The sequence below is a fragment of the Fibroporia radiculosa genome (assembly GCF_000313525.1).
Source record: "Fibroporia radiculosa TFFH 294 genomic supercontigs, scaffold1001, whole genome shotgun sequence".
NCBI lineage: Eukaryota > Fungi > Basidiomycota > Agaricomycetes > Polyporales > Fibroporiaceae > Fibroporia > Fibroporia radiculosa.
In genome coordinates this window covers 17,501-39,669 of record NW_012133254.1, presented here as the reverse complement: position 1 = coordinate 39,669, position 22,169 = coordinate 17,501, and the positions used below count along the sequence as shown (strand labels likewise).

General features: G+C 54.3%; 5 protein-coding genes across 5 annotated transcripts; 3 read left to right on the top strand and 2 right to left on the bottom strand.

Annotated features, from left to right (window-relative positions):
• Positions 1–1,849: 1,849 nt before the first annotated feature.
• Positions 1,850–3,709, top strand: FIBRA_01949 (uncharacterized protein; the record flags this gene model as incomplete). The annotated part of the gene is made up of 9 exons (XM_012323817.1): positions 1,850–2,435; positions 2,490–2,582; positions 2,646–2,792; positions 2,845–2,886; positions 2,943–3,051; positions 3,103–3,232; positions 3,288–3,390; positions 3,446–3,462; positions 3,518–3,709. The coding sequence occupies 9 exons, from the start codon at positions 1,850–1,852 to the stop codon at positions 3,707–3,709; spliced, it is 1,419 nt and encodes a 472-aa protein (XP_012179207.1).
• A 1,693-nt stretch (positions 3,710–5,402) lies between these two features.
• Positions 5,403–7,190, top strand: FIBRA_01948 (uncharacterized protein; the record flags this gene model as incomplete). The annotated part of the gene is made up of 5 exons (XM_012323816.1): positions 5,403–5,537; positions 5,607–5,863; positions 5,919–6,115; positions 6,171–7,090; positions 7,152–7,190. 5 exons carry the CDS (start codon positions 5,403–5,405, stop codon positions 7,188–7,190), a joined length of 1,548 nt encoding a protein of 515 aa, XP_012179206.1.
• A 1,663-nt stretch (positions 7,191–8,853) lies between these two features.
• Positions 8,854–11,388, bottom strand: FIBRA_01947 (uncharacterized protein; the record flags this gene model as incomplete). Its single annotated transcript, XM_012323815.1, has 5 exons — positions 8,854–10,003; positions 10,065–10,361; positions 10,421–10,489; positions 10,543–10,616; positions 10,672–11,388. 5 exons carry the CDS (start codon positions 11,386–11,388, stop codon positions 8,854–8,856), a joined length of 2,307 nt encoding a protein of 768 aa, XP_012179205.1.
• Positions 11,389–15,928: 4,540 nt separating this feature from the next.
• Positions 15,929–18,541, top strand: FIBRA_01946 (uncharacterized protein; the record flags this gene model as incomplete). The annotated part of the gene is made up of 5 exons (XM_012323814.1): positions 15,929–15,967; positions 16,029–16,088; positions 16,142–16,993; positions 17,050–17,354; positions 17,620–18,541. The coding sequence occupies 5 exons, from the start codon at positions 15,929–15,931 to the stop codon at positions 18,539–18,541; spliced, it is 2,178 nt and encodes a 725-aa protein (XP_012179204.1).
• Positions 18,542–19,483: 942 nt separating this feature from the next.
• FIBRA_01945 (uncharacterized protein) lies at positions 19,484–21,792 on the bottom strand (the record flags this gene model as incomplete). The annotated part of the gene is made up of 8 exons (XM_012323813.1): positions 19,484–20,270; positions 20,326–20,461; positions 20,520–20,648; positions 20,701–20,840; positions 20,893–21,002; positions 21,057–21,114; positions 21,257–21,422; positions 21,477–21,792. 8 exons carry the CDS (start codon positions 21,790–21,792, stop codon positions 19,484–19,486), a joined length of 1,842 nt encoding a protein of 613 aa, XP_012179203.1.
• Between the last annotated feature and the right edge of the window lie 377 nt (positions 21,793–22,169).

The window sequence follows — 22,169 nt, the reverse complement described above, 5'->3', positions numbered from 1 at the left end:
TCCCCCCCCGCCATCAACGTTGTGGGCGTTCTCACCATGTATCAGCTACATGACATGGACGACATGAATCGGTAGCCATGAAGCATCCATGTTCCGCGGAGTTTTGCAGTGTACACGTGTTGATAATAGTCGCAGTACCAGGACAGAGGGGTGAGTATTAGCTTTTCAGCCTTGACACAAGGTGTTGACCAGCAGGAAAGGTGTCCTCAACTCACTCGACTGAACACACGAAGAACCTTAGTCCGTGAGCTATTGCGTCCGCACGTCAGCACTCGGTGTTGCCCGTCGCGGGGGTCTCACTTGTCACAATGAGACATCCGACGAATACGGCCCTTCATGCATAACGCTGCCCGCGCTGAGTAGGGTCGGGTCCAGTACCAGTCGACCGAGCTGCCACCACCGAGGCGTCCCGCGTCTACATGATACGTGTAGCCACCACACCACAGTTTTCTCCGGATCACTTGGCGGACGTGAGCTTAGCCGTGGGTAGTGTGTCGGCGCTGTCACTAGTGACAGCGCAATCCTGAAAAATTCCTCCAGTGTGGTCAGGACGGATTCTCGGGTGGGAGTCCCGGACGGCGGTGCGTCGGGGTATGAGCGTCCCCCTTAAGTTGGTGATACCTTTACCGCTGCGGGCGCATCTATCAGCGCAACCTGGAGAAAGGCTCATCTATTGGAAACGGCCTTCGGGGATTGGCGCTTCTGTGGAGGCAGGCGCAGTAGACATGTTCCGCAGTCGGATCTCAAGCCACGTCTGGTGACGAGGCTCCACGAGTCTAGTCGCCGCCAACTGGTTTCTTGCATTAGCAAGTACAGTAGGAGGATCGCTTGAGGGCACTCGCAGTGCTGGTTGCCGTTCGTACCTAACTGTCGGGCTTTGACAAATCGTCACACGAACTTCGCCTCATCTTGACATGTTCATCATCCATTTCCGACGGTATCATGCATGGTGCCTCGGCCGGCACTCTCATCAATTGGCGTCTAGCCTTGACATCCGGCTTGCGGGCCTGCTCTGCGGCATAAGTACGACCCTGGGGAGCCCTGCTCGAGAGCTGAGTCTTTGCGCTACCGACGTGACAGTCTGGCGTATTTATTACGTGAGTGGCAGGGCACTAGGGCCTGAGGAGTAGTGACCGCGTAGGAACTGCATCATAAAGTTACGCTACCCTGAAAGGCAAGCCGATCAAATTGCTCCGTACGGCAATGGTAACTGGAGCACATTGGTGCTGTGCATGAGATGATGGGGTTTACAAAGAAGTTGTTGAAGACTACGAAGTGACCGTATCTACGAAATGGTTGAGCATTCTCGGATCATCCGAGAACAAACGTTCTTTGGAGAGAGAGTGGTGCAGAGCCAATGGCTGTTTTCGCCAGGAGAGGCACCGACATGAGCGCCAAAAGAGGCAACTCTGATGATGTGAAAATGCAGAGTGTTTTGATGTCGACCTAACCAGTACTAGATTGTCCGAGCCAGCCACCATACCCGCCTTCGTTACGGTGGTATTTTGGCAATTCCGGTTATGTATAAGCCCACAATTCTTTCCTGGCGTTCTATGACATCTCCCATGATTGATCTCTCAGCCCTCGCGATCCAAAAGGCGCAAGCTTCGCGGGCTGTGTAGAATCTCTCGTCGCCAGCCTTTCTATCATCACGCGAGAACCGTAGAGCGCCGTGGTATCTATCACCGACTTTCTATTATACAGTTGTCTCTCTCGATTTGCCGCAGTGGCGCATGTCCTGCTCGGTCCATAACGCGCGCTGACTCTCTAAAGACACCTTCTCCTCCAGAACTACCGCCCATAGATCCTACGTTGCCAGTGAGCCATTATTTCTACAACGTCTGCTACGATGTCGGACGACCTACCTTGGCCGGAGCTTGGTAATGTCTCGCGCGGTGCCACTCGAGGAAACCAAGGACAAAAGGGCGTGCTGGGGCCGCCAGACTCCGAAGGCCGCTGCCTACTGCAGCTGCGGGTCCAGCCCGGCGTACTTGCCGTGCGCCTGAATCGCCAGGCAAGCGATTGGTACCGGCTGCTCGACAGCGAGGTCACCCGCGCACTGAAACTGACCAAGACCTACTGGCGAAAAGCGCGACGGCGGCAGGACTACGACGCGCGTGCGGACCAGGACCACATGGAACTGCACGAATGGCTGCAGCAGCTCAAGGACAAGGTCATGTCGCACATCGAGCTGCTCATGCAGAAGGGCGAGATTCAAGGCCCGCCATACGTGATGCCGGACATCGTCGAGCTCTCGTTCCTGCGCAAGTTCGTCGAGCGGCAGGCGGCGGGCATTCCGCATAATCCTCGCCTGCGGCGGGCGTACCTGCACACGAGCTCGAGCGGGAGCCGGCCACAGCAGCTGCCTTCGCATGCGTCCCCAGGGACGCTGACACCATTATCAGGCACTGGTTGGGAGGCAGCTGACGCGAGAGGTGCGTTTTTGGGTCCCGAGAAGCGAATAACCTGACCAATCGGCTTTTGGGCAGACGACGAGCAGGAACCGATAGCGTCGTCGTCAGGTATCGCCACGGTTGACATTGACGATATCCAGGGTCTCATGCGCGAGATGGAGTCCAGTCGTAGGTCTCCTGACCTGGATTAGGTGGGAATGTCATGCTCACGTCCAATTTTCCCGCGCGCAGGAACAGCGCTCGCAGAAGCGCGAGCTGAATTCTCGCGAGCTCGCAGGGAGACCAAGGAAGCGTTTGGGAGGTATACCTCCTGCATGGACCTAGAGGAGAAAGCGCGGCAGCAAGTCGCAGCAGCCGAGCAGCGGCGGGATGCCTTAAGTACGAGCTATGCTTGACGAGCAAGTACCCATGTTGATACCCTTCATTTTAGCATCTAGGATTATGGATATGCACCGAAACCAGTATGCCGAAGGTGGATGCCACCCACTTGACGCTTGTTAGTGAGACTGACTCGGTTCTGCATTGCAGATTCATCCGCACGACCATCAACGACCGAAGAGCAGACACACTACCCTTTGTATCGACCACAGTCGAGAGAGAGCACGGGTGGCTCTCAAGACGAGCATATGAGCCCTCTGTGCGTTCTTCCCTACGGCTTGCCACGTCTCCACTGACCGGAAGTCCGTAGGCAAAATAGCATGATGCTCACCGACAATAACACGGCCTGGAGAAACATGCGGGACATGCACTGGCCTCAAACTGATGCTATGGGCGCCCCGGTCGCGGCGCAAAGCAGTGATATGAGCATGCTAGAGCGGGTATGTTGCGCGGTCGGGTAAATTTTGGCACTTGCGGCTGCTCATCAATCCGCAGGTAAGCCAATCTATGAACACGCCGGCACGGAGCCACGAAATGCAGATGGCGACCCACTTGAACCCGGAGCGGAAACATGCTCGCACCTGGGAAAACATGAGAGGTCTGTTTCGTGTTGCGTAGATGTCTGACGTGTACTCACAGGCTATGCTGACTAGCTCAGGAGGAATTCCAGGTGGGTCGGCTTGCTGTTCGGCTCGCGAGGGACACTGATGTGTCCGGTAACACAGGACATGACCGCTTTTCCGCCTGCGAAGCGCCAGCAGGTTTTCAGCTCGGCATCAGGCGCTCTGACCTCATCGTTGCGACAATCAACGCAGTCGGTGATGCAGGTTGCGGACTCGCATCGAGTAGACCAGGCGGTCGGGGTTATGCTGAATGCGCCAGGATCCGGAGCTCATCTCGGAAATGTTCCGTTGTGATTAACGATACTGCACGCGCGTAGTATGTCGGCTCGCTGTTTTTTTTATGCCGATGCGTTCTGTGTGCTAAATTATCTAGTAGATCTATTAATTTGACGACTCGTAATGTTCTCCTATTGTCATGCTCTCATAATTTATGATGTTCTGCAGAGTCTGCGCCGGAACTTGCGCTGTTAGGGTGCTGAACGCAGGGCTGAGGCAGCCGCATATGGCAGGAGGGCGAGGAAATGGTGGTAAGTGTTTTCTGTGAATATTGTGCGCTCTGCAGGCCAAACATCGGGGATATGCTAAATGAGGGGAGAGGGTAAGCGCCTGGCGTTCGTTCTGCGTGGAACGTAGCGTAATCTGGATCTTCACGTAGTCGATCGAGTCGATCGACGGTCCATATGTGCGTGTGCGCTCTTTCTCTGCGGAGAGACCGCACCGCCCGACACTGGCGTACGCGAGCGTCCTGGGATTCGAACCCGTGGGCGTTCCTCCCTTGTGCGGCTGCAGAGTCCTGGCTGTCTGCACAATCCGACTGGATGCAAGGTGAACACGGCGACGCCTGTCTTGTCCTGTTCATTTTGCAGCCCGTGCGCGCGCGATGGCCGCTGGTGGTTAGTGAAACCTTGTGGATTTAATCTGCGCCGCGCAGGTCTTTGCCCGCCCGACCTTTGCCGCCATGTGATCGATTGTTCTGCCGATCGGGTTGAGCGGAGGTGTGCCTGCTTCTTCGCCGTCCTTCGCTGTGATCCGTCGCCGCCACCACTCTTCCCCGCGTTCGAGTCCGTCGTTTTCGGTCCTCGTCGCTGCCATCGTCCTTGTGCAGACTTGCCTGTGATTCCCGCCGCCTGCTCCGCACCCCCCTCCCCTCCACCCGGCCGTGTCCTGGGTTTCATGTCCGGGGCAGGCGCAGGCCTTGCTTTGGTCATCGGCGTGGCTACTCTCGGACTCGGCCAACGTTGCTTTGCAATGCGCATACAAGTTGGGGTCCGTGAATTTGGCCCGGTGCGGGTGCGTTCATTGGCGTTAGGTTGGGTCCGAGACTGTTCTGTGTCCGCACGTCGTCCGCTGCAAAAATCGCCGACGCTGCTCGACACTGCATTACATTCGCAGCAGAGCCACGGGACGCGATTGCCACCGATATGGCTGACTAAGCCTCTCATTCTTAGCACCGACTTCCCGATTAGGAAAGCAGCAGGCTCGTGTAGACGGCGTGTTCGTGGTCTGAGCAGTGCATTTCGTCGCTCGCCCCAAGGCTAACGTCTTTTCCCCGTCTTCCTTCGCAGATGGCTGTCCAACTCCTCCGCCCTCGCGCCAATGTGCAATTTGCCCCGGCCGTTTGCACCGGACACCCCCCTCGCTTTAGTTCGTCCAGATCACCGCCACACTTCTATCTCGTCCTTTAAATCCCGTGATGACGCTATTGTCTCTCTTCGACCTAATCTTCTGGTGGACTGTCACCAATGTGCTTTGGCGTCGCTCCCTCCTCTCCTGCCGTCTTTTGCTTTGGTCCTTCGCGTGGCGTACACGTGCGCGCCCCCACTTATATCTGCGCCCTTTCACTCTTCCTTTCCAACATTTAAAACGTCAAGCGCTTCACACGCAGACTTCGTGATTCTCTTCTCCGATCTTCTTCTATACCATGGCCTCACGACGTGAAAGGTTTCGCTGTGAGTCCCCGCCGATCTGTGAAGACTCTGCCTCCCTCATGCAGTCCGCAGCTAAACTCTGCAGAAATTTCGCCCTCGGTCATTGTCCTCAGGGCGACCAGTGCAAATACCTGCACCCTCTAGTTCCATCATTTCTCCCCGCATACGCTGCACCACGGCCTGCAGCGGCATCGGTAAGTGTACCCAATGCCCGACTTCGTCACCCATGCACTCAAACTACGGTGCTTGCACTACTGCAGCAGCATGCACAAGGCCAGCTTAACCCTTACTCCAGGGTGCAAGCAGGTCCTGGTGGAGAATGGCTGCCCTCAACATTCCACGCACAGCAGTCTGAGATGCCGCAGCTCAACTGGCCGAATCCTACCCCCTCCACTTCTGCCGCAGGAACAACTCCACACGTCTCTTTTCCTCAATTTAAACCCTTATCCTGGAGGACCACATTATGCAGGCATTTTACAAAGAATAGAGGATGGTGCCCGCTTGGTGATGAATGCAATTAGTGAGTAGACGTTCTTGTGTACTTTGAATTTTCTTGTTTATTTTCTTTTATTCAGTATACACGACTTGGAACTCGCAGAGATCGCTCTCGAAGACGCCAGGTTTCCCCCGCGTAGAGGCTTGACCGGGCCTCCGGGTGGTCGAGATGGCCAAAGCAAGGCCGGGACAAAGCACAGTCACTGTTGGGCCTACGTCCAGGGCATGTGTCACGTCAAAGACTGTCCCTATCTGCATCCGGTAGCCGTCCACAGATGTACGTATCTTTGCACCCATAGCAACGCCCCTCTCTAAACCGCTTCTGTCCGCAGTTGTCCGCCACACGCCCTGTCTACAGTGGCCCAATTGCCCCAAGGGCGTACTGTGTCCATACAAGCACCCTGAGCCCATCATCCCAAAGGTGCCCGTCCTCCCCCCTTCGATCGAGTCCCCGCACCGCGCAAGGCAGCCGAGCCCCGCAGATAATACCCTCTCCGGCGCGGTGCAGTACTACGGGACGACGTACTTCCCCCTCCAGCCCCAGACTAATGTCTCTCCGTCCGCTCCACCCGCCCCGAGACCCCACCTCCCTGCCCCTCCTGCGCACATGCACCCACACCCGCACCCACCGCCAGCCCCGCTCCAGCTTCCGCCGCCGCCGCCGATGCGGCCTTACGACGCCCCGTCGCTTGAGTACACGCACTCCTTCGGCTCGCAGTCGTTCGGCTCCCCGCCGTGGATGGGCCCACGCACGCCGATCTCGCCGCCAACACAGATGACGGGTGTGTACGCGTACGATCCGCACGCGCCGTACCCACATCCCCACCCACACGCCCTCACCACGCCCGACTACCGCATGCCGGTGCCAATGCCCTCCCCGGCGTGGAAGGGCCATATTATTTACGAGGCGGACGTGCGGCCGCTGTCGTTCCCCGCTCCTCCCTCGATGTCCGCCGTCCCGCAGGGCGCGCTGCAGCTGCAGGGCCCGAGTGGTAGCGGACCGCCGCAGAGGGTGGTGCACCCGCCTGCAGAGGGGAGCGTCGCGACAGGCGTGGCGGTGCCCGCGGGGCCGAGTGCGACTGGGGAGGACGAATTCCCGTACGTGCCGCCAAAGATGCAGCGCGTGGGGCACGCGCGGCGGATCAGCGTGGCACTGCGGAGCAAGGAGGACAGCGACGCGCTCGGGCTGTTCAAGGGGGACGCGGTGCGGAGGGAGAGCTGGCAGACCCACGGCACGCGCCATGCGCACAAGGTGAGAGCGTGCGTGTCGCCCCCCCCACGTTTCGTGTGCTGATTGGCATGCTTTGCGACAGAGCTGGGCGCCCTCGTCGTCGGGCATTCCCTTCCTATGAGCGCGGCAGCGCCGCCCGCGCGACGTGCTGCCCCTTTTTTCGTGTTCATTTAACTGCCTGCCGGCTCGGCATGCCCCTGCCCCATCGCGCAAATTTCTGTTTCTTCTCATCTCATGTACCCTGGACCATCATGGCTGCCAGACCTGTTCGCCACACGGACTCTTTCTGCACGCATGACACTCTCCTGATAGCACCGCACATACTACCCGGCCGTCCTTCCCTTCGCATGGATACCTCCCCTCGCACGTTCCGGCGCTGCGCCCGCGCAGACGCATAGACGCATCGTAAGTAGACGCACACGCGCCCCCACGCGCACCACGGACTCGCATGTCGGTACTGCTGACGTGCCGACACGGTCTCCGTACAGTGTATTTCCTAGCTAGCACTACCCCACCCGAGTTCGGCTGTACGATCTAGTCGTGTCTTCCTAGTCAAATGCTATGCTTCCTTAATGAGCTTTTCCCACTTCCCCACCTTCCAAGAGTCGGGCGTGGCCTCTGTCCGACATGTCTCCGATGGACTTGGAGACTTCGCTGTGTGCACCGACACGGCTCCGAGCGCAATCTGCATCGCTTGGCAAGCTTACTGATTTGGAAAAACCCTGCGAACTTGCGTTGTGGGGCACAGCCACCCGCGCCCTGGCCTCAAGGCGGAGGAGAGGACGCTCCGCGCCTTATAAGCGCCCGGAGGTGAGCAACACGTTCGAACAAGTACTTAGGCGCACAGCTTTGCACCGGCTGACTCATATGTTTTCTCATATGAATGTACCATGCTGCTCTGGCGTTCCCAGAGAAGCACCAAACAGTAGTGCTCAGCTGACTCGCGGCCCTTTGACCATCTGAGCACAGCGGAGACGTGGGCGTTTAACCAATTAACCTTCCAGCGCAGCGAGTCGTATCGATTACAATGCGATTCAATTGCACTGGGCAAATGACAACGGATAAGCCGCGTCTCCAGGGACAAAACTAAGAGACTGATGGGTGCGATATCGGAGATGTGGACATAATACAGACGGAGGTGGAGATGGGTGGAGATGCGCGAAAGATGCGAGATGGGTGCGTGCATGGAGACCGGGGCGGAACTACAACGAAAACGAGGAGGGAGAGGATACGAGAGATTAACGGGGACAGGAAATCAAAAAAAATTGGGAGACGTGCGCGCGGAATCCGGCGAGACAGAGTGATATAATGTTATGGGTAAACACGATGACGATAATGATCCACGACTAAATTGACAAAATCAGCGCGGCAATCCGCAGTCTACCATCGTTGCAAATAATTAGGTTTTCCCTGAAAGCGCTGCAGATGCGCGAGGGGCGATGGGCGGCGAACGGCGTGAGCATGTAGATGGATAGAGTGGAAAGCAAGACGAGAGCACGAACACGACATGTGGCAGGAAATGGAAATGATGTGAGAGCAATACCCAAAGCGATGCGGTGGAGATGTCGATGGAAGAAGCGATGTGGACAAGTGACGCAAGGACGGCGTCGGATGGATCATACCCACGACATGACGGACCATGAGGAGTGGGCACAATGAGCACCAAGTAAGTGACGCCGAGCGCAGCGACGACCGTGCGACGTGGAATACACAGCATGTGGCTGCGTGTCCTGGATATGACGACTGTCACCATTGGATGGACACAGATAACCGCAAGCGAGTACCTAACCCAGCGCATGACTGAGTGTGCTGGACACTTGCACGGGCATGGGATCCATACTGATCGGCACCTCATAAACAGCAGTGACTTCCGCAGGGGTGGGGACAGGAGCGCCCACAGCCAATGGCCCAGGCAGCGCGGGCGAACATCCGACGCCCGACGCCATCAGGCACTGCATGAAACTGCCATGCCACGCACATCCTTGCGGATGGGGCTGCGCCGCGCCTGGGAACGGCAGTACACTCGGTGCGGCGGTGAAGTGCGCTTCATAGGGCGGGGACGGAGGCGATGGGCTTACAACCATTGGTTCCAGCGTTGGCGACGCCGGGCGAAGAGCCGGCTCGAGCCACGCACCGTCCGGGTGTGGTTGTGGGGGCGGCAGGGTATATGAAAGGCTCGCAACGGAGGAAGAGGTCGACGAGACAGAGTCTGGGGACACACCGTACGCCTGTGTGCTGGCGGCACCGAACACGCCCTGCTCGGTACAGCAGAAGGGAGAAACATCCTGCGGGACGCCGTACGACATGTCACTTGGGAGAAGTGTGCTAGGGTTGGACGGTGGAGAGGGTGAAAGCGAGAGTGCGGTGAGCCATTCAGGCTGGCCGAGGGAGAAGTACTGGCTGAGACGGATGTTGGCCCAGTCAGCGCGGCGCTGTCGGTCGACGGGAGTCCCACGCCCGACGTATGGGATCCCATCGGGCGTGCGCTGGGGACATGACTCTAAGCCCAGTGCCCTGACCGAAGTGAGGGGTGGCAGCTGCAACGGAATTGCTGGGGCGGGTGAGTACTCTTCAAGAGTGGGAGCAGCAGCATCAGGAGCAGCCGAATCTGCCGGGTCCGCATGGTGTTCATGCGCTGGGAATGGTGAAGACGGCGAATTGTCGGAGACGTCGAGATCCATTACGTCGAACCCAGCTGCATTCATGTCGCCAAGCTCCCCAGAGGAAATATCTTCGTCATCGCTCGCCTCATCATCCCAATCCTCGTCGTCTTCATCGTCAAGATCCATAAAACTGTCGTTAGTGTCGCCAATGTCATCCCTGGAGCCCGTGTAATTGTCCGGGGTATACAGTCGGAACTCGGGCGGCGGTGACTGGCGCTTGGCTTGTGCGACGACTACGGCTCTTACAATCTCCCGAGTATACCTATGCACGCTGTTCGCACCGCATATATGCGTTAGCACTTGCAATAATAAGACTGTATGCGCAAACGTACAGTTCACCAATGCGCTCGTGACAAGCAAGCTTCCATATGTTATGATCTCTCGACTCTGGCCGACGAATGCGGTCCCTGATTGGATGGCGAACTCGGACGGACCAAGACGAAAATCCATAGAGTTCGTCATCTTCGCTCGCGTCTGTCAAAGATGACGACAAAGGTGGCCGACTGAGTGGCGATGATGGTATGATGGCACAATGCGGCAACCTAGGCGCTAGCGCAGACGCTGGTGTGACCGTTGGCCGAGTATTTGCATCACTATGTTCAGATGCTGGGATAACAAGCTCTACGGAGCTGCGGGTGTACAATAACAACGTCAGAACAACATGGAGACATGCAGGAAGAGCACCAACCACGAATCTTTGAACTCAGTCGCGGACGACAAAGTGGTTGAATACACTGCCAGGCTGGCAAGCGTGTCTCTACAAAGAGACTTGTTAGTTTGCATTTCCACAGCGGCGTACGAAGGACTTACTCTTCGTGAATGGGGCCATCAGTAGCACGTGGAGCCAAAGCAGTCTTGACGTTCTTGATCTCGTTTGTAGATGGCTGCGCACGTAGTCAGACAAAAAGAGCAGTGGACGATGGGCATTCGAGGGCTTACAGTAAGTACATGGGCGTCAGAGATGGAGGGAAGCAAGACGGTGCCGTTAGCAAAAGTGTGACGGGCGTCGGAAAGGTTCCGAGATTCAGCTTGCCTAATGAGGGCAATATTCTCTAGTATTCCAGCATCCCCGGGTGGCAGCGGGCGAGGATCGTTATCGACCTTGCTGAACGAGACTCTTGATCCAAAAGGGGAAAAGGCTGGAGGAGACTGTGGCGCGGGATGGTGGATGTTCATGGGACAGGAGACATCGGAAGAGCCGGAACTGGCTCGTCTCTGCCGCTTGAGAGCGCGGAGGGCTCTCGGGGTGCGGAATTCATTTTCAGCCTCATCAGGGGACCCAGCAGCGTCTACACTCAGGGGCTTCACACAGCTCTCCTCATCGTCTCGGCGACGCTTGGTAGTCGATCGAGGGGCTACTTTCAGTTGCTTTGGCAGGGCAACAGAGATATTCTCCTCGGCAACTCTCCTTGCCCGGCCAGAGTGGCCACGCACTTTCGTGGCGGGTTTGGTCGTGCCGAGGCTTGAGACGCGGACGACGCCACGATTGCGGGTCGATCTGGCAGGGGCCCCATCTGGGATGCTAGGCCCCGCGGTCTTAACATACGGCCTTACGCCGCCGCGCAGACGAAGGCGAGAAGAGCGTCTCAGGGCGGCGTCGGAGGGCTGGGAGGCGATCAGACTGGACGAGTCAGCTAGGTGCATTGGCCTGGCCATGATGTGAGGGTGTGGCCGTGATGAGAACACCGGGATGGGTTCTTGGTCGGTGGGTGGGATGTAGATGTGACAACTGACACTGCCTGGCGGCAATCTGGGGGAAAGAAACACGACGGAGAGGCATTGCTGGGTGAGTGGCTGTGGGAGAATGAGAGAAAGAGACGGTTACATTCGAGGACAGGGCGCAGTGAAACCGAGCCCGAACGGGAGTTCTCAATTGAGATGTGGACCGTCTCCTGTCCGAAGCGGGGGAAATTGGCTGCACCAAATGCAGATCGGATATCGATGATGGAGGATCGGGTTTCCGCCAACGCGAAAAACTCTGCGTTCCCCCTCCCCGCCACGTAAGCCCTAGGCCAAATACGCGCACACACCCTGCCGCCCGCTAAACAAGCCACACACGTGACTCCAAAGGCACCCGCGCAGCCAACATATGCATGCACTGAGTGAGCTCCATGGCCTCATTGAATATGTACATAAATACGATAAGTCGCGGCCATCGCCCAGTGGGAGCCGGGTGGGGGACGGCCACTCCAGAGACCTGTACGCCCCTACCCGTTTATATGTATCTTCCCCAGCTCCGCGGCTTCCTCTCCACAGACCATCGCGAAACCGCCATCTGTCGTCGGAGTGTAATCTCCCCGGCCTCGGTACGTCCGCGCGATAAGTGTAGCCCCCGATGCGGCCAGCGTCCTTCTCGTTCCAGCCGCTCGCCTTCACATTGCGAGGGTACAGTCCATATCCGGGATGGTTCCTCACATGTGTCTCCGTGCTCTATTTTACGTATCGCCGCACAACGTTCGCTCGCTTGTCTTGCCCTCACCAGTCCCTCGTCGCGCTGTGCCTGCGACTAGCGCGGTCACCGGTGTCATCCAGACTCAGACTCCCGCTGTGGACTCGGGTCTGCCCTGTGGCTCTGTGTCTACATTTAACACCCCTCCACACCCTGAGGCGGTTACTGTAATTTACCCTGCCAAGCTAGCGTGTGCAAGCGAACAGAGTGCGCTGGGAAGCCTCCAAATCCCTGGCACTGTCAGATGCTATGCTTCGCAGCACCTGACCACGATAACGTCCGCAGTGAGGATGCGAGACGCACGCCTTCTGAATGCAGGTGCTACGGAACGCCTTGGTAATGCGGTACGAGCTCTTTGTCCTTTGCTTGCAGCTGCGAGACCAAAGCGGAAGAATGAATCCATCCAGATATAGTACGTCACCACATTGTATAATCACCGTGCGCATCTCATTCAGTCTCCAATACCCGCGCGCTGCGATTTGGCGTGGAACGTAAGGGCGAGCACAATTGTGCATTCCTCGCGGCTTGAATCCAAAGGCAGATCAAGTTGCTTTTGGGTTTCCGTTCACACTCATATTGATCGCGATTCGTGATCGAGCAACTTGAACCTGCGTTGATGCCATCCGTCGCATCACGTGCATGGCAAGGAAGGTACAACTTGAAGTCGAACGTCTCTGGCAATTCGCACAGCTCCAATCTAATGCAAGAACCCATGTTTTATTTAAGAGATTTATCACTAGGCGCAACCGATCGGGAGGATTCTCATGTGGCTATAGTGTGCAAGGCGCAAAGTGCGACTGGCGGTTGGGATGCCGCGCTGTTCATCACTCGTGGGTGCCTTGTCGATGCGCTGCCAAACTATTTCTGCAAACCCTCTCATGTACATATTATTTTCCCTCGCATCATAAGCTGATCCGTTTACGCCAGGCTCAACTGAGGACACCGTGCATCCCAGAGCATCCCATGATGGCACGTCATGATGTCCAGATGCCAGTGCGCAATCCTGTCGCGACGGTCATGTCAGGATCCCCGGCGGAGAATCGGTATATTGCCTGTGAACCTGATGCGACCGATCTTCTGCTCCCCGTTACCAGATCGACACTGATGCGAGCATACCGAGAGGATCCCAGTCAGCGTCTCCTGCAACTAAGGATTCATCAGCACAGGGAGTCAGGGGCGCAGATTTCTCGGATGCATAGATACGATCCTGCCGTATCCACCAACTGGCCCTGTAGGCCCTTTTGCAGTTGGCATCGCCGATGTTGATCCAGCGGTGTCTCTCGGCATGCTCCACATCTGAGCAAGCTAGAGATGTGATGGACAGAAGGATCAAGGCGGCGTCAACTTCGACGCTGGGCGCTCGAGGGACTGGAATCCAGAGCGCTGCAATGGAGAATGATGGCTTCGACGAATGGGTTAGATGTATGGGATCTCGCGAACTGAGATGAATTCATACCTTCCCCGTAAGTTGATCATCTTATTCCATTCAGTGAGCAGTAAACGCCGCCAAATTCCTCGAAACTCCTTAGCTTCTGCTCAAGGGCGCCGTCTTTGAACCCCCTGTCGAGTCCGACGAGCGAGCGCAACGCCCAAGTCACCCGACATTGCCAGAATTCTATGTTAAAATGCAGCCACACCGTTAAATGCACACGGTCTAGGGATTTCAAATGCAAGCGACAATGGTCGTTTAATTCAGTTTTGCGTATCACACCCATCTGATAGCAGATGCGCGAGATTCGAAATATACTGCAAGGTCTCTCGATGGGAAACGGTACCAACACTGGCATTCGATCTCATGACTCGGTGACGATACACGTCCTTGTGGTCACTTTGATGCTTTCCACTATGCAGTGTTCAAGTTGATGCACACAGTGATGAGACTATCTCTGTCGCCAACTGTTGTATTGTATGAGTCATGAGCGTGATGGTTTTAGTCTGCAAATGTACCTAGCACGGGCCCCAGGCTCTTGATCACGGTGTAGGGCAGTGTAGATAGATGTTTTACGTAGTCAGCTGGGCTTTAGAATAATGAAGACTTGGCCGTCTGGGCATGATAGCGCTGTGGTTCTAAATGAAGTCCTGCCTGCTCTCCGCATTCTTGGAATGACCGCGCAATGACTGCGTGCTTTCAAATGGCCCAGATACGTCAACCACCTTAACCTGTACGATACTTACCCATCCACTATCAGTTTTTAGAGAGCGACTTGTCAGCTTGAAGATATCTAGGAAATCTAAAACGAAGATGATATGCTCAGCCGTGTATGCCCAACTTCTCTGTTCTGTGGGGTGTCAACACCCACACTCAAATTTGTGGAGATTGTAGACCTACCCGAGAGTGTGTAGTTACATCTAAGCCCTCCCTTTCGAAGGGGCTAACTCCTCCAGCCGCAAATTCAAGGTACTCAGAGGTGATTGAAGTCCCCAAACTGCGTGCTCCCGGCTCTGCGATAGAAACGCTCATTGTGGCATCCCGACTGGCCACTGGATCATCCTTTACGACGGAGACACGGGAATTATTGGGAAATGAATCATTCGGACATCATCTATTTTGTAAGCACGGTGTTGCAGACCTGGAAATCGCTGCGGCACTTAATATACCACCCGATAGGAAGCTCATAGTATGTATCGTGCGCGTTGGCAGCGGGTGGGAAACTGGGGGCGGGGTTGACACCTTGATGTGGCGCCATTTCTGAGTATACATAGATAGAGGCGAGTAGATCTCGAGTCCCTATGAACTTGTTGTGTAAATGTTACCGTGGCGAGAAGCAGTTGGGCTAAATATACTCACTTCAAAATCTTTTGCTATATTAAAATCCTTTTTCTAGATCTTTCTGGATTCAGCGGTGCATACATATAATGTGCTCACCATACAATTGCGGGATTCTTGTTGTTTTCGACCAAGGTATGTCGCTGTCAACGTATATACCATTTATTACACATTCATTTGAATGAGTTCGAGAGTTAAATTAGCCCCACTCGCTCACGACACTTAGAGCACTCTAAGCGGGAAATTTTTTCACAGAATATGACCGTTTTTGAATCATAAAACAAGTTATAGCCACCAAGAAACGAGAACTGGGAACAATACTGTGGCACGTGATCAATGTGGCACTTGGGCGCTTTTTCTGGGATCTCGCGCTGACGACCGTAGTGTACCGCTGCACCTCTCGGGTTTGACGATCATCCTCTCCTCGTTTGCTCGGAATATAATATCCGATCAAGCCGTAGGAACGTACTTCTCCGTGAGCCTACAAACTACTAGTCTAGTACGTTTTTTAAATTTGAGTGACAACTCGTGCTGAAGTCAAGACAGACATTGAATGCTCACGACCCACGCCAGGCCGACAACGAGCATATACCGGCAAAGACAGTCGTTTCACGATATCATTATCAAGTTTACTCCTATTTTACCCGTATGTTGGATGCCATTTTGACCAATTTTTGTGATTGGTGAGTCTTTTGTTTCTGCCTTATTCTCAGAGGCATGTGGTAGTGGTGACTTATTACATTACTACCCTGCGATGCCTACTCTGTCCTGCTTGATCGTGGTGCACGCTACAGCATTGAGGATGTTGACCATCGTTCAGTGCGCTTGGTTCATCGGACAGTCGAACAAAGGCGCCTTGATAGTACTCTGGCGAATATTTGCGGTGCAACCGACAGTTTGTTTAAGTTGATCGCTGACTATTTATTCAGCTAGGACATTATACAACGCGAAAGAGAACATTGCTGTAGCTATATCAAGATATGCCAGTCTTACGACCACGCAAATTAAAGCCTGAAACGGTATTGTGATACTTCTCCTATAGTTGAACCTTCACGGTTCTTATATTTTTCTTTTTTACAGGCCCCTACCTCAACTGCGGGACCGAGCCAATCTCTTCGTCCACGGAAGCATCTATCAAAGGTAAGTCATGTAAGTCTATCTTGCTTCAGGTGCTGGAAGAAAAATCCATACAGATTCCAGGCGGTATACCTGACATCAACAAACGTTCCCGTAGACGCAAAGGGGATGAAACATTCTCCCCTGTTATGTACCCAAGTCCCAGGATTCCTCTCGAATTGTGGACAATGGTGTTCAGAGAGTTGGAGAAGTATTCTGACTTGGCGAATGCCAGCCGTCTATGCCGTATCTTGCAAGCGGAAGCGGAGTCTGTTCTATACCGCGAGGTCGTCTTGGAACGCGTCCCTCATGTTCGGCGATTCGCGCGTGCCCTGGCTTCGAATCCTCATCGCGCGAATGCCGTTCGCGTCCTGTACATGTTCGATAATGGCCATTTTAAGAATGTCCCGGATATCATCAACAGGATCCTCGAGTCAGTGAAGAATTTGAAACACCTACAGATATACGTCCATTTTGACCAGGAAGAATCTCTCCTCAGCGATCTCCATGAACAGTTGAAGAAGTGTACTTTCGAACTTCAGCGGTTTGGCTCTAACCTCGACTTCCTACCGGACCTTTTCGAGTTTCTCGCTGGTCAGCCAGGGATCGAGCGGCTGAGCTCGAAGCCGGGATCTTGGTGTGAGTCAAAAGCCGAGATGCCCGCTGAATTTCTACCTCGTCTCAAGATTCTGAGCGCCAACATGACGGCCATGCCGGTATTTGTGCATGCACGGAATGTCACCCATCTAGACATTTTCCTATCGGATCAGGACACAGTCGACCGTGCCCTAAGGATATTCGGCGATCAGCTAGTCAGTTTGAAGCTCACTCGTCTGGTGGAACTTCGTAGCCAGGCCTTCCCAATTGACCTATTCCGCAATGTGGTTGCGCCCGTACGATATCTTGAAATTGCGGACCTCACACTCATGGTAAGTCTCCGACTCAGAAGCATCGTCGAGAGTCCGTCGTTAACATATCTAAACAGGTTCCTTATGTGGCGCCTTCCCAAACGATCGACTATTCGTACATAAATCAGCCAGGGGTCAAGTTGCAGCGCTTTATATGGATGCCCGACTGGGTACATCCGCACCATACCGACAGCCCGTTCATGACAATTGAAGAACGTCAGGCCGCTGCTCGCCGTTTCGCGCAGGGAATTTTAGAGGCTTGCAAAGACTCAATCCAGGAATTTATCTACCTACAGGACTGTCACTCATACATACAGTGCTCGCTGGATGAGAATGGTCAGCTTGTTGAGACGGAGAGGCCGGAAGCCACGATCGAGAAATGGTACGAAGTATCATAGGAGCTTGTAGACGAATGCAAGGAGGACGATGGGATTATTTGGACAATAAGATCGTCCCAAAATTGTATGTTACCGTGCAGACCATGCAAGTTGGCTTATTAAAGTATTTCTTGAATTAGTAAGGGATGTTCTTTGAGCGTTACGGAGGGACTGCTTAAAGCCTGATCAGAAGTGCCAACTGGCGTCAAGGGGGAGCCGAGTTCGGGTGAATCGATGATCGTGGGTTGGTAATGCAGACGAGGATATAAGCACAAGTCGGAAGTTCTCAAAGGCGAAGGACAATCCGTTCGTCACCCTCGTCAACTCTCGCGACCGATCGACCATGTCGTCGTCCACATTCTTCAAAGCAGGAGATGGAAGCTCTCTCCACTACGAAACCTCTTTGCCCCCAGCGTCGGCTACATCATCGAAACCTACGCTTGTATTGTTGCACTACTGGGGTGGTTCGATCCGCACGTGGCACAAGGTCATCGCTCCCTTGAAGTCTACTTACCCAATACTCGCCGTCGATTTACCCGGATGGGGCGCATCATCTCTCCCCGGCGGGGAAGATGTCAAGCTTACTATAGCATCCACGGCGAAGTCGATTATGACGCTTCTCATGAGCTTACCTTACGAATTCAGCGCACTCGGATTTGTACTCACTGGTCATTCCATGGGCTCAAAAGTCTGCATGGCGCTTCTTGAGGCCGCCCACGACGCGGGGCAACCCCTGACAATCAGAGGCATGGTCCTTATCGCGCCAGCGCCACCGTCCCCTCTCGTTCTTCCACTGGAGATGCGCGAACAGCAAAAACACGCGTACGACTCCCCCGAATCCGCTGAGTGGACTGTGAGCAATGTGTTGGCGCGTCGGGAGAACCTGTCCGACGAGGAATTGGCTCTCATTGTCGGAGATAGCGTGCGAGCGGCCAAGGTAGCGAAGGAGGCTTGGCCATTGTACGGAATGGCCGAGTGTATTGATGTGCCGCAAGGTTCCGCGATGGACGTCGTGGTTCTAGCCGGAGCGATGGACATTGTTGAGACGAAGGAGAGAGTCAAGGCGGAGGTCGTCGATGTGTTGCTGAATAAAGGCTATGTGGTCAAGTTTCGTCTGGTGGAGAATGTAAAACATTTGATCCCCCTGGAGGATCCAGAAGCGATTGTTAACGATATTCGTACATACTTTTAGCCGAGATAACTCGCTTCATCTAGCTGTGATGAATTGATACCTGAATGAAAGACAAAATTTCTAGCCTACTATCGGTTTGATTTGTCTGGAAGAAAGTTGGAAGAAAAACGCAGCGTCCATGCACCCAGCCCGAATGTTAACTGAACAATACGATTGAGTGCTCTTAACTCTTACGAGGTCTTCTGACTACATTAATAACCGTAGTGGGGAGTAAATCAATCACCGCCTTGTAAGTTGAAATTACATTCAAGTTAACATCAAAGAAGGATCCATAGTGGCGCGAGTTTCAGTGTGCTGGTCTTGGAATCCGTGAAATCATTCATGAAGGTCTTGGGTTTTCGGGAATTGAAGTCATTATGTCTGTGATCATAGCTGCGAAAAAGACTTACCCTCTCTCTCTATTCTCGGGCCCTGGGAGATGCGTAGCCGAGGCCGGGAGTGATACTCGGATTTGTTGTTAGCACAATGATTCATCCAAGTAATAGAGAACTGATATATAGCGTCGCAGCGACTGTGGGAAAGCCCATCAAGCACCAATAGTGCTTGTGTTGTCGCGTCACCCATGGTTGCACAAGTTCGAGCCTTCAACTTGAAATTGGGACTGTAGGCGCACCAACTGCCTGATTGTCACCCGACAAACTTTCCCACAGACAGAGGCCAGGCCTACACGAGAACGATGAATCACTGGGTCAACAGAGAAAGGGTGTAGTGAACGGTAGATGATACAATCAGTATAATATTATTCTGAGCGAGATCCAATCATGTCCATTACATGAGCACGCGCAGTAGAATACAAGCATCGACCATTACGAACGATATAATATCGCCGCGGTAGAGTATCACTATATGTACATACCCACGAGCGAGTCAATACTGTCCCTCACTGAGTCCACAGCGCCGAGGGGTCCAATTGCCCCCGCCAGCGACGCATCACGGACCTGCTCATTGGAAGGACAAGTCGGAGTAGCTAGGTGGCAGCGAGCCTGCCTCGGAGCGCACCGACTCCGCAGTTGGATACGACGGGTACCCCCCAGTGTTCTGCACATGCTGCACGCCAACAGTTGGCGGCGGGAATGGTGGTGCAGCATAGGCCGTCCCCATTTGCATCGGTGCGGTTGCCGGAGCCATGCGCGGCGCTTGGTTGTATACCGGGAACTGGGCCGCAGTAGGCGTCGACGAGACACTTCCATTACCGTAAGCGGGGGCCGTCCGTGGAGGGTACTGAGCGGTAAAAGGGGATTGAGGTGGGCTTGAAACGGGTGGCGCAGGCGGAGGTGGGATGGGGGGCGGCGTGGCGCTGGTGACAGGGACAGACGGGTTGTACGTAGGTCGGAAAGGCGGTCGGGTGTCGGAGGGGGAAGGGAAAGGATTTGGGAAACCGGTAGGGCTTGGTATCTGGCGCCCAGGCTCGGTAGGCTGGTAGGAAGGTTGCTCTGTCATCGAGTATGCAGACTCCAAGTCCGCACGCGGTTGTGGTCGATGCGTCGGAGCAGTTGCTGGCGGCCGCGATTGTGCCTTGCGAGGAACAGGAACGAATAGGGTTGGATCGCTGGCGTAACCCACAGCGCGCCCACTGGCGTCCCATTGTTGGTGTCCGACATCACCAAATGTGTTGCCTTGTGCAGTCAACGGAATCTCAGCCTCAGAGGCATTGGGGTTGAACGAGTCAAGTGGATTGGATCGCAGCATAGCGCTACTTCCGTACGCTGCTTCCATGAGCTTCGCCTGGCTGTTGATCAACAAGATAAGAATTTATGCTTGTCTGATGCAGCAAAGATACGCACCGAGCTTTCCGCCGCTCATAGATAACTGCTGGCTTGGCCTTGTTCATCTTGCTAAAAATATACCACATCGCTACAAATGTGATAACCACCGTGACTCCGAGCACTATATCCTTCACAACATTGTCAGCATTTCCACCTAATCAGAGAGATGTAAGTTTATTGAATTGGCGCTTGAGTGTACAGCTATCACACACCATTTTTTTGGGATTGCTCTAGTGCAACACCGAGGTAGACCGTCATAAACTGCTTCGGTGTTGAGAGGACGGCGGCAATCATGAACGTCCAGATACTCATACCGCATGTGGAGAACACTGCGGTAGTGACTGGATGGCATGATGTTTAGAACAGCTATACACGATCGATGACGTCACATACAGTGTCCAGGAATCGCACTCAAACGTGCAATCAGCGCAATCTTAAAGCCACCCTCACGCACTACCTTGGCCAGGCATGCATAGGTGAGCTTCGTACGTTCGAGCTTTGTACCACGCGCAGAACAACAATGTTTAAAAGCGCTGAGAGCAAGTATGAGCGATTTGCCAAGCCATCTACATCGAATGAACTCACTAGAAGTTACCGACTTCACCAAGGAACGTTCCAGCAGCCACAATCGCAAAGCCAACCCAAAGGCCCCATACCAGTCCACACAGGATACCCACAATTTCATGGCCGAATAGCTAGCCAACAAGAACATGAGATCACAGGGACCTATGCTCAATACGCAGACGTACCGGAGGAAATGAGATCACGAACAGGATTGCGATAGGAATCAGCCAACCGAAGCGAATTCTGTAATTAAAATACAGTCAGATGAAGCCAAAACATGGCGTTGAAGTCGATAGCCCGGAACCCTCCAACTATGCAGCATATTCGCACCCGCAGACATCATGTGTGGCCCCTTCATGGTTGCATAAAGACAAAAACAACGAACGGGATGCTCCGGCCGCTATGCGCGCAAAAAATAAAATAAAAAGGAAACTCTGAGACCCACCTATGCATCCAATTTGCAGCCGGCTGAAGCCATGTCACGATCTGGTCGTGAAACACCGTGAACAAGATAACAAGGACTAGGCCGATGAAGACGGCAACGTAGTACCCTACACGCATGATTAGCACACGCAATGTTCACATGGCATAAATTGTGCACGCACAGGCCCACTCCTTGCGGATCCAATACTTCCAATTCATCATTGCCTTCCAGTCGATGACGGAGGTTTTACGGAGTTCCTCTGCCTCGCTTGGAGTTGGGCTCGGGGTACGCATAAGATCGCGCATATCGACGACAGAGTCCCCATTCTTCTTGGTTGGTGCTACGGTGGCATCGTCATCGCTACCGAGGGAAGTTCGGCTAGGATCATAGCGAGCAGCTGGAGGATAGGACTGCTGCTGTGCAGAAGAGCTAGCAGGGACGTAAGGGATGTTGCTGGGTGATGTGTGGCCACTGTTGTAGGCCGAATATGAGGCCATGATAACCTGTTGCTCCGCTAGGGATACCACCGGCTAATGACCGGGCGAGGAAGGTAGAAGAATACGACTTAGGGATTAGCTGAAATACAATTTGGACGATGCGGTCGGTAGAGAAATATAGAGAGGACAGAGGGTGTTTAAAAAGAGAAAGGTGAGTAGAGGGAGAGAAACGGATGCGAGGCGTGGTTGGCTTGGCTTGCAGCATTTCCGTTTCTGCAGAGCCGGCACTGCTTCAGGTTCGCACGCCCTCCGGCGTCCTCGACCCGCTGATGTCCTCCTCATTTGTGCATGTTTTTCCTTTTTCGCCACGCAGCACCCCTTGGCTGCACTGGTCGCTGTCCGACGATCATTCTTCTCTTGTTTTTGTCTAGCAATGA